Genomic DNA, 12,750 nt, shown 5'->3' with positions numbered 1-12,750 from the left:
CTGAAGTAAAGCCAGCTAAGTATGGACTGGTAGGGATTGTGACAAACTGGAGGCAAACTGAAGAATTATGCCCATTTGAAGGCAGCAGCTATTAATCCATTTCCATTACTTGTCATGGAAGAATACAGACCCTGTATTGACAGAGCTTTCTCTGTTTCAAGAGGCATCAAAACTCTGGATCATTATGTAAAATTTTAAATACTTAAATAATTTAACACTTTCTAAAATACCGCCATATAAATCAAACAAAACACATCTGCAAGCTGAAATGAGCCCTGTCCGTAGCACCTGCTAAGAGGCAGGATAATACAGTGACTCTCTACTGTCTGCATTTAATTCCCAGAGTTGTTATTTTGTGTGGCCTTGAAGAAGTTAGCCCCTTTAAGCCTCAATTTTATCATCTGTAAAATGGGCTTTAAAATATTACATATCTTAAATAGTTTTTATGAGGAAGAGAATTGGTGGTTTTTTTTTTCTTTAATCTCTAAAATGCTTAGTAAAATACCTAACATTTTATCAATGTTTTGTTTTTATTGTTTCTCCCAACTCAATCATCCCCTGGACCTGCCCTCTCCACCCTTCTCCTTACCCCATGACAGTTATAGTCACTCATTCCAAGGATACACATTCTGAACATCTGGCTACAAAGAACACCTAAGTTGTAAACAAATGAAAAATTATTTTGTCGTTTTCAATGGCTGTTAAATAACAGGTAAATTTAGAAAGGGAAAAAGTAAACTATATTTATTTTACCAAGTTAAATCATTTATTTGATAGTATTAAATCATTTGAACCGGTAAATTACATAATATTATGTTGTCACCACATGAATAACTTTTGTTTTGGTGAATTTTGGATATGTGGCTTTTTCAAAACATTTTGCTATCTAAACTTTTAAAATGTCTAACTAATGTATTTAACTTTTCAGTTTATCTTTATTAGAAGAATTTGACTGTAGCTGTAATGAACTGGAGTCACTACCTTCTACTATTGGCTACCTTCATAGTCTTCGGACATTAGCAGTTGATGAGAATTTCCTTCCAGAATTACCCAGAGAAGTGAGAAATAAACTTGTTTTCTATTTATTAACTTTTAATTAATCTGTTTTAGAGTAAAATCTTAACAGGTAGAATAGCAATGTAGATTCATGAGTTGAGCTGTGAATATATATAGGAATTATCTACATATATATTTGCTAATTATTCTATTTTAAATGACAAGTTCTTGTATTTGACCCAGAAATTGCATTTGACTTAAATCTCGCATGCAAATAAAAGTAAGAAAATAAAAGTTAGTTAATGCTAGGAAATATCATTTAAAGTCAGTTAATTTATATCTTTTGGTTTTCAGAATTGTTATAAATAATATTTTGGAGTAATTACATTTATATTTGTGTAGCAAACTTTTTAAATGTACATATGCTTTTTAAGGTATCATGTTGCATTATAATATTATTTTAACTTCTGGATCCACCAAGAGATTCTGTTAATTTTTACATCTAAGTGGGATTTTACTTACTAATATCAAAAAAGTATAAAGTATATTTTTTTAATTTACTTGGTGCTCAAGTTTGCTGTATGTGAAGTACATTTTCAATTGAGCATTTTCTACTAAACACTCTTATAATGATGCAACAATAAACAATATATAATAATTTTAGAGCCAAAACATATTATTAAAAATGACAAAAAACACTTTAATGTGAAGCAAAACTAACTTTGCCTAGGAAATGTCAACAATATTGTATTTTTGAGTGTGTATGATCTTCTGTTATAAACAAAGATATATTAGTACTCACTTCGACAGACAAAATTATATGATATATGAAAACAATAATGTTAGCAAGTATTTTAAGCATAAAATTATAAAGAAAATTCTTCATTTTTAATATGTAAAAGAAAATTTGGTATAAATTCCCTTAATATCTAAAATAATATATATAATATACATATACTTTAAAGAGCTACATTATAAAAACAAAACAATGCACATGTTAAAAGTTAAAAATAAGAAAATCTACTAAATTGTTTTAAAAATTAGAAAAATTAATATAAAAATAGTATTGTGGTCTGATTTTTTTACCTATTTTCTTTTGTTACCTACAGATTGGAAGTTGTAAGAATGTAACAGTCATGTCTCTACGCTCCAACAAATTAGAATTTCTTCCTGAAGAGATTGGACAGATGCAGAAACTAAGAGTCCTAAATTTGAGTGACAACAGGTATTTTTGCAACATTTCACAATCACATATTAGTTATTTGCTGAAAGCAAATTATAGTTTTTTTGCCTATAGTTTTGATAACATTTTCTGCGTTTCGACATATACGGAATGCAAATACTGATACTTTCCTTAAAATAGCAGAAGGTAAATTATTTTTTAAACCAAGTATTTCTGAATTTTGTTATTTGATTATATCAAAAGCATATGTAATGTATTAAAATTATATAAATATGAATCACACAAATTTATATACAAAAGCCTTCCCATATGCAGAAAGCATAATAATATGAAGACATGGAAAACTATAATAAAAATATATAAAATATATTAATAAAAATGTGCATATCTATGTATGTATGTATGCACACATTTGTGTTTTCACGTCTGTATTTTGGTCTCCAACAAATTAACTGGGCAATGTGTATATTTTCAGTTCCATCAAAGTGCTCATAAGAATACTGACAACGAAATGGCTGTTTAGTCATGTTTAGAGCAGGATGAATGAGGAAAGGATAGGTCCTTTACTTCCAATAACGGCATTATATTGATAGATGGGTAAAAAGAAAAAGTGCAAACCTCAATTCATCTTTGTTTCCACCTCCTCTATAAAAGATAATTATCTTCAAATAGGAAAGGATAAAAACAAATATTGACTAGAGATAACTGCTAAGAAAATAAAATAATCACAGAATATAATGCATGAGCTCTATGTTTTCAATAAGTTTCAACTAGGCAATTGATAATAAAAGGAACTGAGAGAACTTGCAATGAAATGATCAAAGATTAGCTTTTATGGAATCATAAGAATAATCAGATTTTAGAAGTTTCAGGATAAGCATTGGAATTCTCATTTGTTTCTTAGTTTAAGGAAAAATGTTAACTTCAAAACTTCATTTACTAGTTAATAATATTCCCACATAAGGGAATAAAACATTTTATTAAAAAGTTTGGAATGTTATTTATAGTATCAGGTGACAAGGAAGCACCAAAGCTTTATGCATCAAGAGCAAGTCATGTCAAACCAACCTTGCTTCCTCTTCTGACTGTGTTACTAGCCTGGAAAATGAGGAAAATACATTCAAAGTTGTTTCTGACTTTTGGCAAGACATTTTTTAAAATCTCTAATTATATTGTTATAAATAAGATTAGGAAATTCTTGGTATTATGAATGAAAATAATTCATTCATCATATGCAAAATATACTTAGCAAATATTATCAATGATCCATAATTAGAAGTTCTATTAATACTTTGAAGATACTTATTCAACAACTGTAGCAGACTTGAGTTCACCTACAATGAGCCAGACACACTGCCAGGTGCTAGGGTGAAATTTATGAATAATACATAGAGGAGCTCACAATATCAGAATTTTAAAATAACTTCATCAGGACAGAAATATAAGCTTAAGTCATGTCCTAGTACAGTTGCTGGAACATACTATGGAGCCAAATTACTATTTTTAAATTAATGAATCAATCAGTAAATCAAGCAGAGGTAAAAATCAATATTCAGCTAAAGTTAGGCTAAAGTTAAATATTACCACCAGAGAAGGAACTGTTTGGAGAAAAGATTAAATAAGAAATGTCATCCAAAAGTAATGATTATTATAATTTTGTATTTAAAATATACTAGATTTTTAAAGTTTGACATTATAGTTAGGAACAATGATTCCTCTGCCTTGTCAGCTGCAAGATTGCTCCTGTGGTCAATGTACTGCACATTTATGTTACCGAATAGGAGCTCACTTGCAATAGAGGTCACTGGAAAAGGAAAGAAAATCAAGGGTACCTTGCCCTTTTCTAGCAGTTTCTTCATATTCTACATTAATGACTGGATTGATGATGATATCATGGATGTTGTTTACATGATTCTGGATAGTTTTGCACTCATGTAATTTCAATGCAGCAGAATTGACATTCTGCTTTTAATATACCCCATACGTTGTGAAAAACTCTCCCAATAAGATCTTACTTCACAATTTCTGGCTTAAGTGAATTGAAATAACTTTTAGTTAGGAATAACTTTTAGGGGTAATTTGGCTTAAAGTTATAAATGTTACTGTAACATTATATAAAAAGAATTGCGATATAATTTATCAGTTATTCTTTATATTCATGTTTATATTTTATATTTATTAGCTCAGAAAGGTTATTATATTTTTTCTAAAGTTATCTATATAATGCAGTTTTAATATTTCTATTGCCTTTCAATCTCTTTTCATATTTATTAGATTTTAAGAAGTGTTTAACTGCTTTTGCTCATAAAATTAACTATAAAATTAATTTTTAATTACTGTAAGATTGCCCACTTCCATTATCAAAATAAATTTATTTGTCTATTGGCTGACAGAATTCTAATACATTAAAGACAAGGAAATTTTCATTCTATATTATATCTAAAATGTTTATCTGTATTCAAAAGTGAATATCCAGAAGTTAGTAATAAGTCTCATTGGCATGCCTTGTTTGTACTACTCACTTTGCTAACTAGCTTTGATGGTAACCCATGTGATCACAATGTGTTGATCATGCATAATTTGAAGGATATCAGATAGTGTGAAGTACTTTGGCCCTCCAAAGGCTGAAGCCAAAGCTAAATATATAATTTTGATTGAATACCAAGGCTAATATCAAGTTATACATCTTAGAAGTGCTAATTTTTTAAAGATTACCCCTTTGAATATCTACTACACATTGCATGAAGTTCAAAAGAACATACTTGCTGAAGGTCAACATAATATTGGGAGCTGTACCTTCCTTTAGTAGTAAAACAAGCATTGCCCTTTGCCCTCATGGAGCCTACAGTTTAGTTTTCAAGGGATAGCAAAGAGTAAGCAAATTATCACAAAAATAAATGTATAATTTAAAACTGCAATATGTTCCATGAAGGAAAATACAAGGTGCTTTGAAACCAGATTGAGGGAAGTAATTTAAATGAGGAGTCAAGAAAAGCCTCTTTGAGAAGACGGCATTTAAGCTAAGAGTGAATAGATACGTGGGATTCAGTAAAGTGAAGTAAGGGAGAGAGTATTCCAGAAAAAAGAGCAGGCCGATAGAGCCAGTTGTCCTGACGGGACTGAGCCAGGAAAAGAGTTGCAGATAAACTTCTGGAGGGATTTTTAGGGGCCAGACCTTTTAAGGTCTAACCATACATGTTAAACATTTTTTATTTTTATTCAGATATAATGGGAAGTATTTGAAGGGTTGTAAATAGGATATTTTCATTTATTTAAATATTGTTCAGGCTGCTCAATGGAGAAGGGATTCGAGAAAAGAATGAAACCGACAAGTTAGAGTATTTTAAATAATTATTAGAAATGAACTATTATCCATCTTTACCCATGCTATTAGACTTTTTGTGTTTTTGCAGATTGAAGAATTTACCATTCTCATTTACCAAACTTAAAGAGCTTGCAGCTTTGTGGCTTTCTGACAATCAGGTAAAAGGTTTTATTGCCTGATTTATTTATTAAGATGAACTATAATTGAAAGTTTGAATTACTAATTTATTCCCAATAGATACCTTTGACAGCAGCTACAAAATGTAGATTGTTTTTATCCCCAGAAAGAGAGAATTTTGTAAAGATAGCAATTCAAACATTGCTGAAGTCAAAACAGTACTGTAAGCCCCACCCTCCTTAAATACTTCTATTTAACATCTACTTAATTCTCTGAGATCTAATACACAAAATGATCATTTTTATAGCTTTTTAACTTCTAGGTGGTACACGTAGGTCCTTAGAGGATGTACTTTAATTATATCTCTGAAGGTAAAGAATAAGAAATTGTTACCACAATCCCCACAACAGGGAATTATTATCCTCTATGTTCCTCTTTCTTCTTATCCTTTTAATTATAATCAACTTAATTCAAAAGCTTCATTAATGACATTTGAAATACCAGGCTGGGCGCGGTGGCTCATGCTGTAATCCCAACACTTTGGGAGGCCGAGGCACACAGATCACTTGAGGTCAGGAGTTCAAGACCAGCCTGACCAATGTGGTGAAACCCTGTCTCTATTAAAAATACCAAATTAGCCCAGCACGGCAGCATGCCTGTAATCCCAGCTACTCGGGAGGCTGAGGCAGGAGAATCGCTTGAACCCGGGGGGCACAGGTTGCAGTGAGCCTAGATCACTCCAGCCTGGGTGACACAGCGAGACTCTGTCTCAGAAAAAAAAAAAGGAATTTGCAGTATCTTTTTGGCAACTATTAGTATTTTCTGTAAAATTGTTTTGATATTATTTTTATCTTCTTGAAAACAGATTTTAATTGAATCAGTAATATTGCATTAGTAAATAATTTTATTAACTGGAAAATAACAAGAAACCATTGAAGATAACTGATTTGCCTACAGAAGAACTAATGATAGACAATTTTTATATAGTTTATTAGTCCTCTTTTTTCTTGTGATCCTTAAATTTTGAAACACCTATCCTCAAATATGAATGGCTAAATGAAAACAATTCATCTTGAATTTAGCTCATCATTATTTTCTGAGCATAAAAGTAGCATTACTGGTACGTGAATTGTTCATATTTACAGTCATTGGACACTTGTGGAAAATTTAAAATAGCCTTTACAAATTATAAAATCTAAATATAAGAATATTGTTTGTGTTCCTACAGTAATTACAGCATTTGCTTCCATCTGAGTCAAAAGTTAGTAATTCAAATTCAAATCTTATCAATAAACTGTAGATTTTTCAAGGCATCAATATATCATCATAAATAATTTCTGGAATCAATGTGAACTATGCTAATGTAATAGTATATTCCATAGTATTGCATTATGGGAAAAAAATATGATTTATTATTCTTGTGGGAGAATGAACAGAGCAGTGACTGCATCATTTAACTTTTATTTAGAACAGTAATGTAATGTGGTTATGACTCAGTTTCATGAGACAAACTGATATCAAAAATCCCCTTTGTGTTTCACTCCTATTAATGTCATTAAATAAGCAGATTTTTAGTATATTAGATAATATCATTTCCAGTATATTTCTGACATGGACTATCAGAGTTCTAGAATATCCCTTCAGAATGAATATTTCTGAAATCAAATTAATAACAGAATGAAATATGCACAGAGGTAAATATATTGTGATATATCAGGTACAAGTACAGTTGCTTATCTATAAAGTGGACCCTGTCTTTGGCTATAAAAATATCTCTTATAAATAAGTGAATGCTGTTTTAACCTAATTAAATTCATAGATGATCTTGCATAGCATAAATTTGATAGCAAATTCCATTTGTCTTTCTAGGGCAATAATCCATGAAAATGAATAGGCATATAGAACCATACCAAAAGCTTACTTAGTTGAAACAATTTAACACATTTTGAACTCTTCAGGATTAAATCTGACATTGCCCAGTTGAATAGGTTTTGATAAGTTTTGTAAAAGGATATACTAAAGAAGAAGAAAACTTTATTATGAAAATCTTAGAATATGAAAATATTCCTCAGTAATAGTATTATTTCATGTTGTAATTTCTTATTTTATTTCTTTTTTCACTTTTCCCCCCCAATGTTTATTTATCTGAGTGAGACCAGACTATTGACTGTTATATATTTGCAATTGTATTCATCTAATTTGTATGTTCTTTGCTTCTAGTCCAAAGCCCTTATCCCTTTACAAACAGAAGCCCATCCAGAAACAAAGCAAAGAGTATTGACTAACTACATGTTTCCCCAGCAGCCTCGTGGTGATGAAGGTAAATTGTCAGTAGAAATTTCTTCTCTACTTATAATGATTATGGATAGAAATAACTAATTTTATTCGGATCTCTGGCCAGGAGTACTGGCACATGGACAAGCTTATAAAGATAATTACATGACACACAAATATCATTTGGGGATGTACTTTAAGCATAAGTCTTATTTTCTACTCTATTTTAGATAAGCTTCCAAAACAAAACTCTTCATCTTTATATCTTACATAAAAATAATGTTGATTTTTAGGAGCAACTACTTCTCTTTATGGATTGCAAGACACATGACTAGTAAAGCAAATCTGGTAACCAGCTAATTGAAATGAGCTAAGAGCAGTCAGATCCTAAGGAAGTTTCAATGAACTGGTTTAGTTGCTGTGTTCATTTATTGCATGAACACAATTTAAACATCTAGTCCAATGATCTCTGAACTCAAATTATTTCATGGTCTAAGTCAACCATAAATAGATACTTGCAAATAAGACCATTCTTTCTTTTCAAGTTGAGTTTCCCTAACCAATATCCCTAAATCCTTTTTCAATAATTAAATCTTCTCTTCTATGATCACATTATTCATTTAAAAAGGTGAAAAGAGCTTTTTGTCCTTTGCTATTTGAAACTTAGCATAGGCTCCTTAGCCCAAGCCAACACAAGCTGATATGCACATTTTCTATAGTTATGGAGTAACAATAATTCTTGGAAGAGTAAACTTATTTTAATCCAGCCATGGATTAAATCTACCCAATCCATGTGAATGAGGCCAACTTGTAAAAGAAACCATTTGTTTATGTATTTCTTATTTCCAGGGATAATTATAATAAATGGCTTTAGTCTTTGACCTCCAAATGTAAGTGAATCATTTTGGAATATTTTAGGATATTTTTCTTTAAATTTTGTCTACAGAAGTAGGAAAAGAAAAGATTGTTTTAATATGCATTTTTATAAGTCAATAAAATTAACCTTTTGAATTGATAAAGGAAAAGCCACCATGTTTACATATTTTATAAGAAACATCTTAAGTAAGGATTATGTTATATTCATGCAGCTTTACTTATATTTTCATTTTAATAGTTGTACATTATCAAAATATTTAACTTCAAAAGAATATAGGGAAAAAAGGAAAAGTATCTCATATTCACTGGTCATTTCTGAGATATGATCTCACAGATTGAATCCCTAATTTGTCCCAAGGTAGATTCAGTTAGGTAAGGTGTAGTGTTAAGGAATTAGCCTAGCTGAGTTTGCTTTTGTTTTTGTTTTTTTCTTTGAGAAAAGAAAGGTTGGTAATTGAAAAGTTTCCTCGAACTTAAATTAAGTCATCCTTTGGTTTTCCAGGCAGGAGTGTAATAAATGAGTTTTCAGAATCCCTTGTAACAGAGAAAGATATATATGATAAAGGACCTCCTTTGGAAAAGAATTTAGCCTTAACTAAGTACTTTCATTGCATTTTCATGTGATCTTTGCCATAATGTTGCAAAGAAGATATTATCATTAGCCAACATTTTATGTAAAAAAAAGATTTATAAGCCATTTCCCTGTTAATTTGACATATTTAAACTAACTGAAACAGACTAAATTTTCCACGTTTTCTACCATAAAAACAAGCTCCCCTCATTGACCCCACAATAAAAGGAAAAGGTTGCAATCTTAGATACCTTATTGCAAAGTCAATGTTATGTGGTAACTTTTATAAACGAAATTTGTATAGAGTTTAGCAGTTACAAATAAGGATTCTATTTAGACAGGAACAGAATCCTGCACTAGCCACTGAGAAGTCTCTTAACACTTTGAGCAAGTCCCTTAAAACTCATTAGTAAAGTAAGGATGAGATTAGTAATACCATTGTGTTGTTGTTAGGATTGAAAAAGATAACGCTTTAAAATGCTTGGTCTAACTCTCTATATTATTATTATTGTCCTATGGGGACCCCATTTCCTACACTAGAAAATTTCCCAATCCTGAGTATTTTAGGAATACTGAATTTGAGTTAAGATTACAAAAGACCATGTAATAAATATCAAGGGAATTTTATTCTTTTCTCTTTCCTTCTTTCTTTTTTTCTTTATTTCTTTCTTCTTTATTTCTGTATTTGTTTGTAGTATCTATCACCATTTTTGCATACTGTATTAAATACTTTGTGTAAAATTGTTTTTTAAAAAAGCAATAATACTTTGGAATCTAACTGTAGATTTCCAGTCAGACAGTGACAGCTTTAACCCTACACTGTGGGAAGAGCAGAGACAACAACGCATGACTGTTGCCTTTGAATTTGAAGACAAAAAAGAAGATGACGAAAATGCCGGGAAAGTTAAGGTGAACCTTTTAGCTTTTGTTTCCTCTTTCTTCTCCTTATCTTTTTGTTTGTCCGTTGTTCTTATTCAGATAGATTTTGGGACAAAGTCAGATACTTCTTCAAGTCTCGTGGCGGTACCTTTCATTACAGCATGCTGGTAGTTCTGGAAGCATTGGTGTGCTTCAGAATGAGACTAATGTCCCAAATCTGAGTGAGCAAATTTGAAATGCCACTTCATCCAACAGAATAACTGCATGAGAGAGATTCAAGCTGAGGGAAAGTAGAAAAAAAAAATCTGTGTGATAGACTTCATCTAAGAACCTTATTTCATTGTTGACATGCTGCACACTAAGATGATTTTTTTTTAATCACTGAGCAAAGCGTCATGCAGACTGAATAAAGCCAAAATAAACATTTCTGGAAGGGCCAACAGATTAATATGTTACATTGGCATTAAAATCTCTGAAAAGTTCTGTGTCCTTGGGCTATTCAAGAAGAATTTATGAGTTTCCTTAAATATGAGAACAAATTTTAAGGAAGATTAGTGCCTAATGGCAGGTGATGTTCCTTAGGGAACATAACTTCAATTTTTTTACCTCAAAGTATGTTTTAAAAGATCTTTTATAGGGACTACTAGGTCAAGTAACAAGATTGAATTTTAAAATGTGTATTTCTCCATTACTTACATTTTTAATTATCATCAGAATTGATTTAGATTTTCTCAACATCACATTTTCATGTTGGCATGGCAACATCTTGAATCTCTCATTTACTTTTTATAACATTGTACGTGTACTTTTTCTATCATGGCTACTAACAGCTCTCACTCTTAGTGACTAATTACCTTTATAATTGCATATGTGTTCTATTAATAAAGCTAGATTGTGTGTTATGTTTGTCTCTGTCCTCTCCTTTCCACATTTTCTAAACTTTATTTCTTAAATCAGCACATGAGCACTTACTGGCAAGGCCTACCAATATCGTTACAGAGAACCCAAAATGGATTCCCAAATCCAAAATAACAATTTTGTTAAAGATTTGGGTTTTAAAAAAAATGTCTCTAGATAGTTGATTAGTGCTGTCTAACAACCAAAGAGACATCTTTTTGAACTTGTGAATTCCTAGAAAAAATAATGCTAAACTGAAAACATACCTTCAGAACATTTCAGTTCTTTTACGGATTTCGTATGTTAAATCCAGAACCAATGGATGATGCATTCTATACCGGACTTCTGATTCATCTTTATATTTCATTGAATTACCAAAAATTGCATGCTTCTTCCTGAAATTCTGTATTCAAAGAATGCAAGAAGAAAGTGCATTTAATATACTCTGGTATATGTGTCAATGAAAACGTAAAATATAGTAAATACTTACAGTTATTTAGAAGCCCTGTTTGTGTGTTATGTGTTCAAGTTTGTTTATAATCAGAGTAGGTTCATTATACTTTAGAGTGTTTTTTCTCTGTGTTTATTTACATTTGGTTTATTTATGTATTAATGAAACAACGTGTGTTTCAAAATCTCAAACTACTCAGTTTTGACTAATTTGAATATTTCCAATGCCATTGGCTATTGGACAAATTAGAGCACAAACAAACTTCTAAATAAATCATCATGGAAGTATGATGAATAGCATATGTTGTAATCTTACACTAAATTAATCACACTTTTCTGGTTCGTTACATGTACATTAAATTCAGCACCATTTTACCTTTAATTTACATGAAATTTAAAAAGGAACCATTGACCTATGTTTTCAACTTTCAAATGGACTAGAGTATAATGCCCTACTTACAGCCTGTATAGTGTAGTATGAATGCTGCATTGTGTGAAGAAATTGTGACCCTTTAGCATCATATAAAATTAGTACTGTTTTATACATGGATTTAAAACTAACTTTATGATCATTATTTTAAATGCATAACTCAGAGTGAAAGAAAAAGAGAGTAGAAAAATGATAAAGTGAAAGTATTGCTACAGTGCTCCTCTTTCTCCCAGAAAATGGAGATTCCTTCTCCCACAGGATCTCTCCTGCCAAGCCCCCTGGGAAAGGGGCCAGCGTGGGATTACTCTCCAACCTGCCAGACTGTCTGGCGATTGCTGCACACCATGGGCCAGGTGTGATCAGCAGATCCAAGATATGCCCGTCCCCCAGAATGACCCACAGCTGGCATGGGGTTGTATAAGTGGCCTCCAGCAGGAAAGGAGCATGTGTACTCCATTGCCAGTTGCAGCACAATCCACCACTCTTCCCTCTCTAAGTGGCAGACAGGTAGGCCTAGGTGTCTGGGGTAGGAGAATCTCCCATGTAGAGGCAACCTTGGAACAGTGGTTTATGGGGTATGTTCTGCATGATTTGGGGTAAGAAATGTTGATCACATAGAAACCTTCAAATTGCCAGTGTTTTATCTCAATTTAACATTTTGTTTATTGACATTGGCAATGGGGTGGGGAGGACTAAGTCAGAGGGGAGGGAATATCAATGTGAGGTGCCTATTGGTGGGATATCTGGCATGG

At 31.6% G+C, this 12,750-nt stretch overlaps 1 protein-coding gene across 9 annotated transcripts in view; it reads left to right on the top strand.

Moving 5' to 3' along the window:
* LRRC7 (leucine rich repeat containing 7) overlaps positions 1-12,750 on the top strand; it is a 577,334-nt gene that overhangs the window by 441,180 nt on the left and 123,404 nt on the right. For all 9 annotated transcript variants that reach the window (XM_055117394.2, XM_034967334.3, XM_055117378.2 and 6 more), the window contains 6 exons: positions 929-1,058; positions 2,106-2,221; positions 5,593-5,662; positions 7,842-7,941; positions 10,127-10,251; positions 12,257-12,505. In XM_055117394.2, coding sequence (XP_054973369.1) covers positions 929-1,058; positions 2,106-2,221; positions 5,593-5,662; positions 7,842-7,941; positions 10,127-10,251; positions 12,257-12,505 — 790 coding nt within the window. The remainder of the gene's footprint in view (positions 1-928; positions 1,059-2,105; positions 2,222-5,592; positions 5,663-7,841; positions 7,942-10,126; positions 10,252-12,256; positions 12,506-12,750) is intronic.

Source organism: Pan paniscus, chromosome 1, assembly GCF_029289425.2.
Source record: "Pan paniscus chromosome 1, NHGRI_mPanPan1-v2.0_pri, whole genome shotgun sequence".
Taxonomy (NCBI): Eukaryota; Metazoa; Chordata; class Mammalia; order Primates; family Hominidae; genus Pan; species Pan paniscus.
This window is presented reverse-complemented; position numbering and strand designations above follow the sequence as displayed.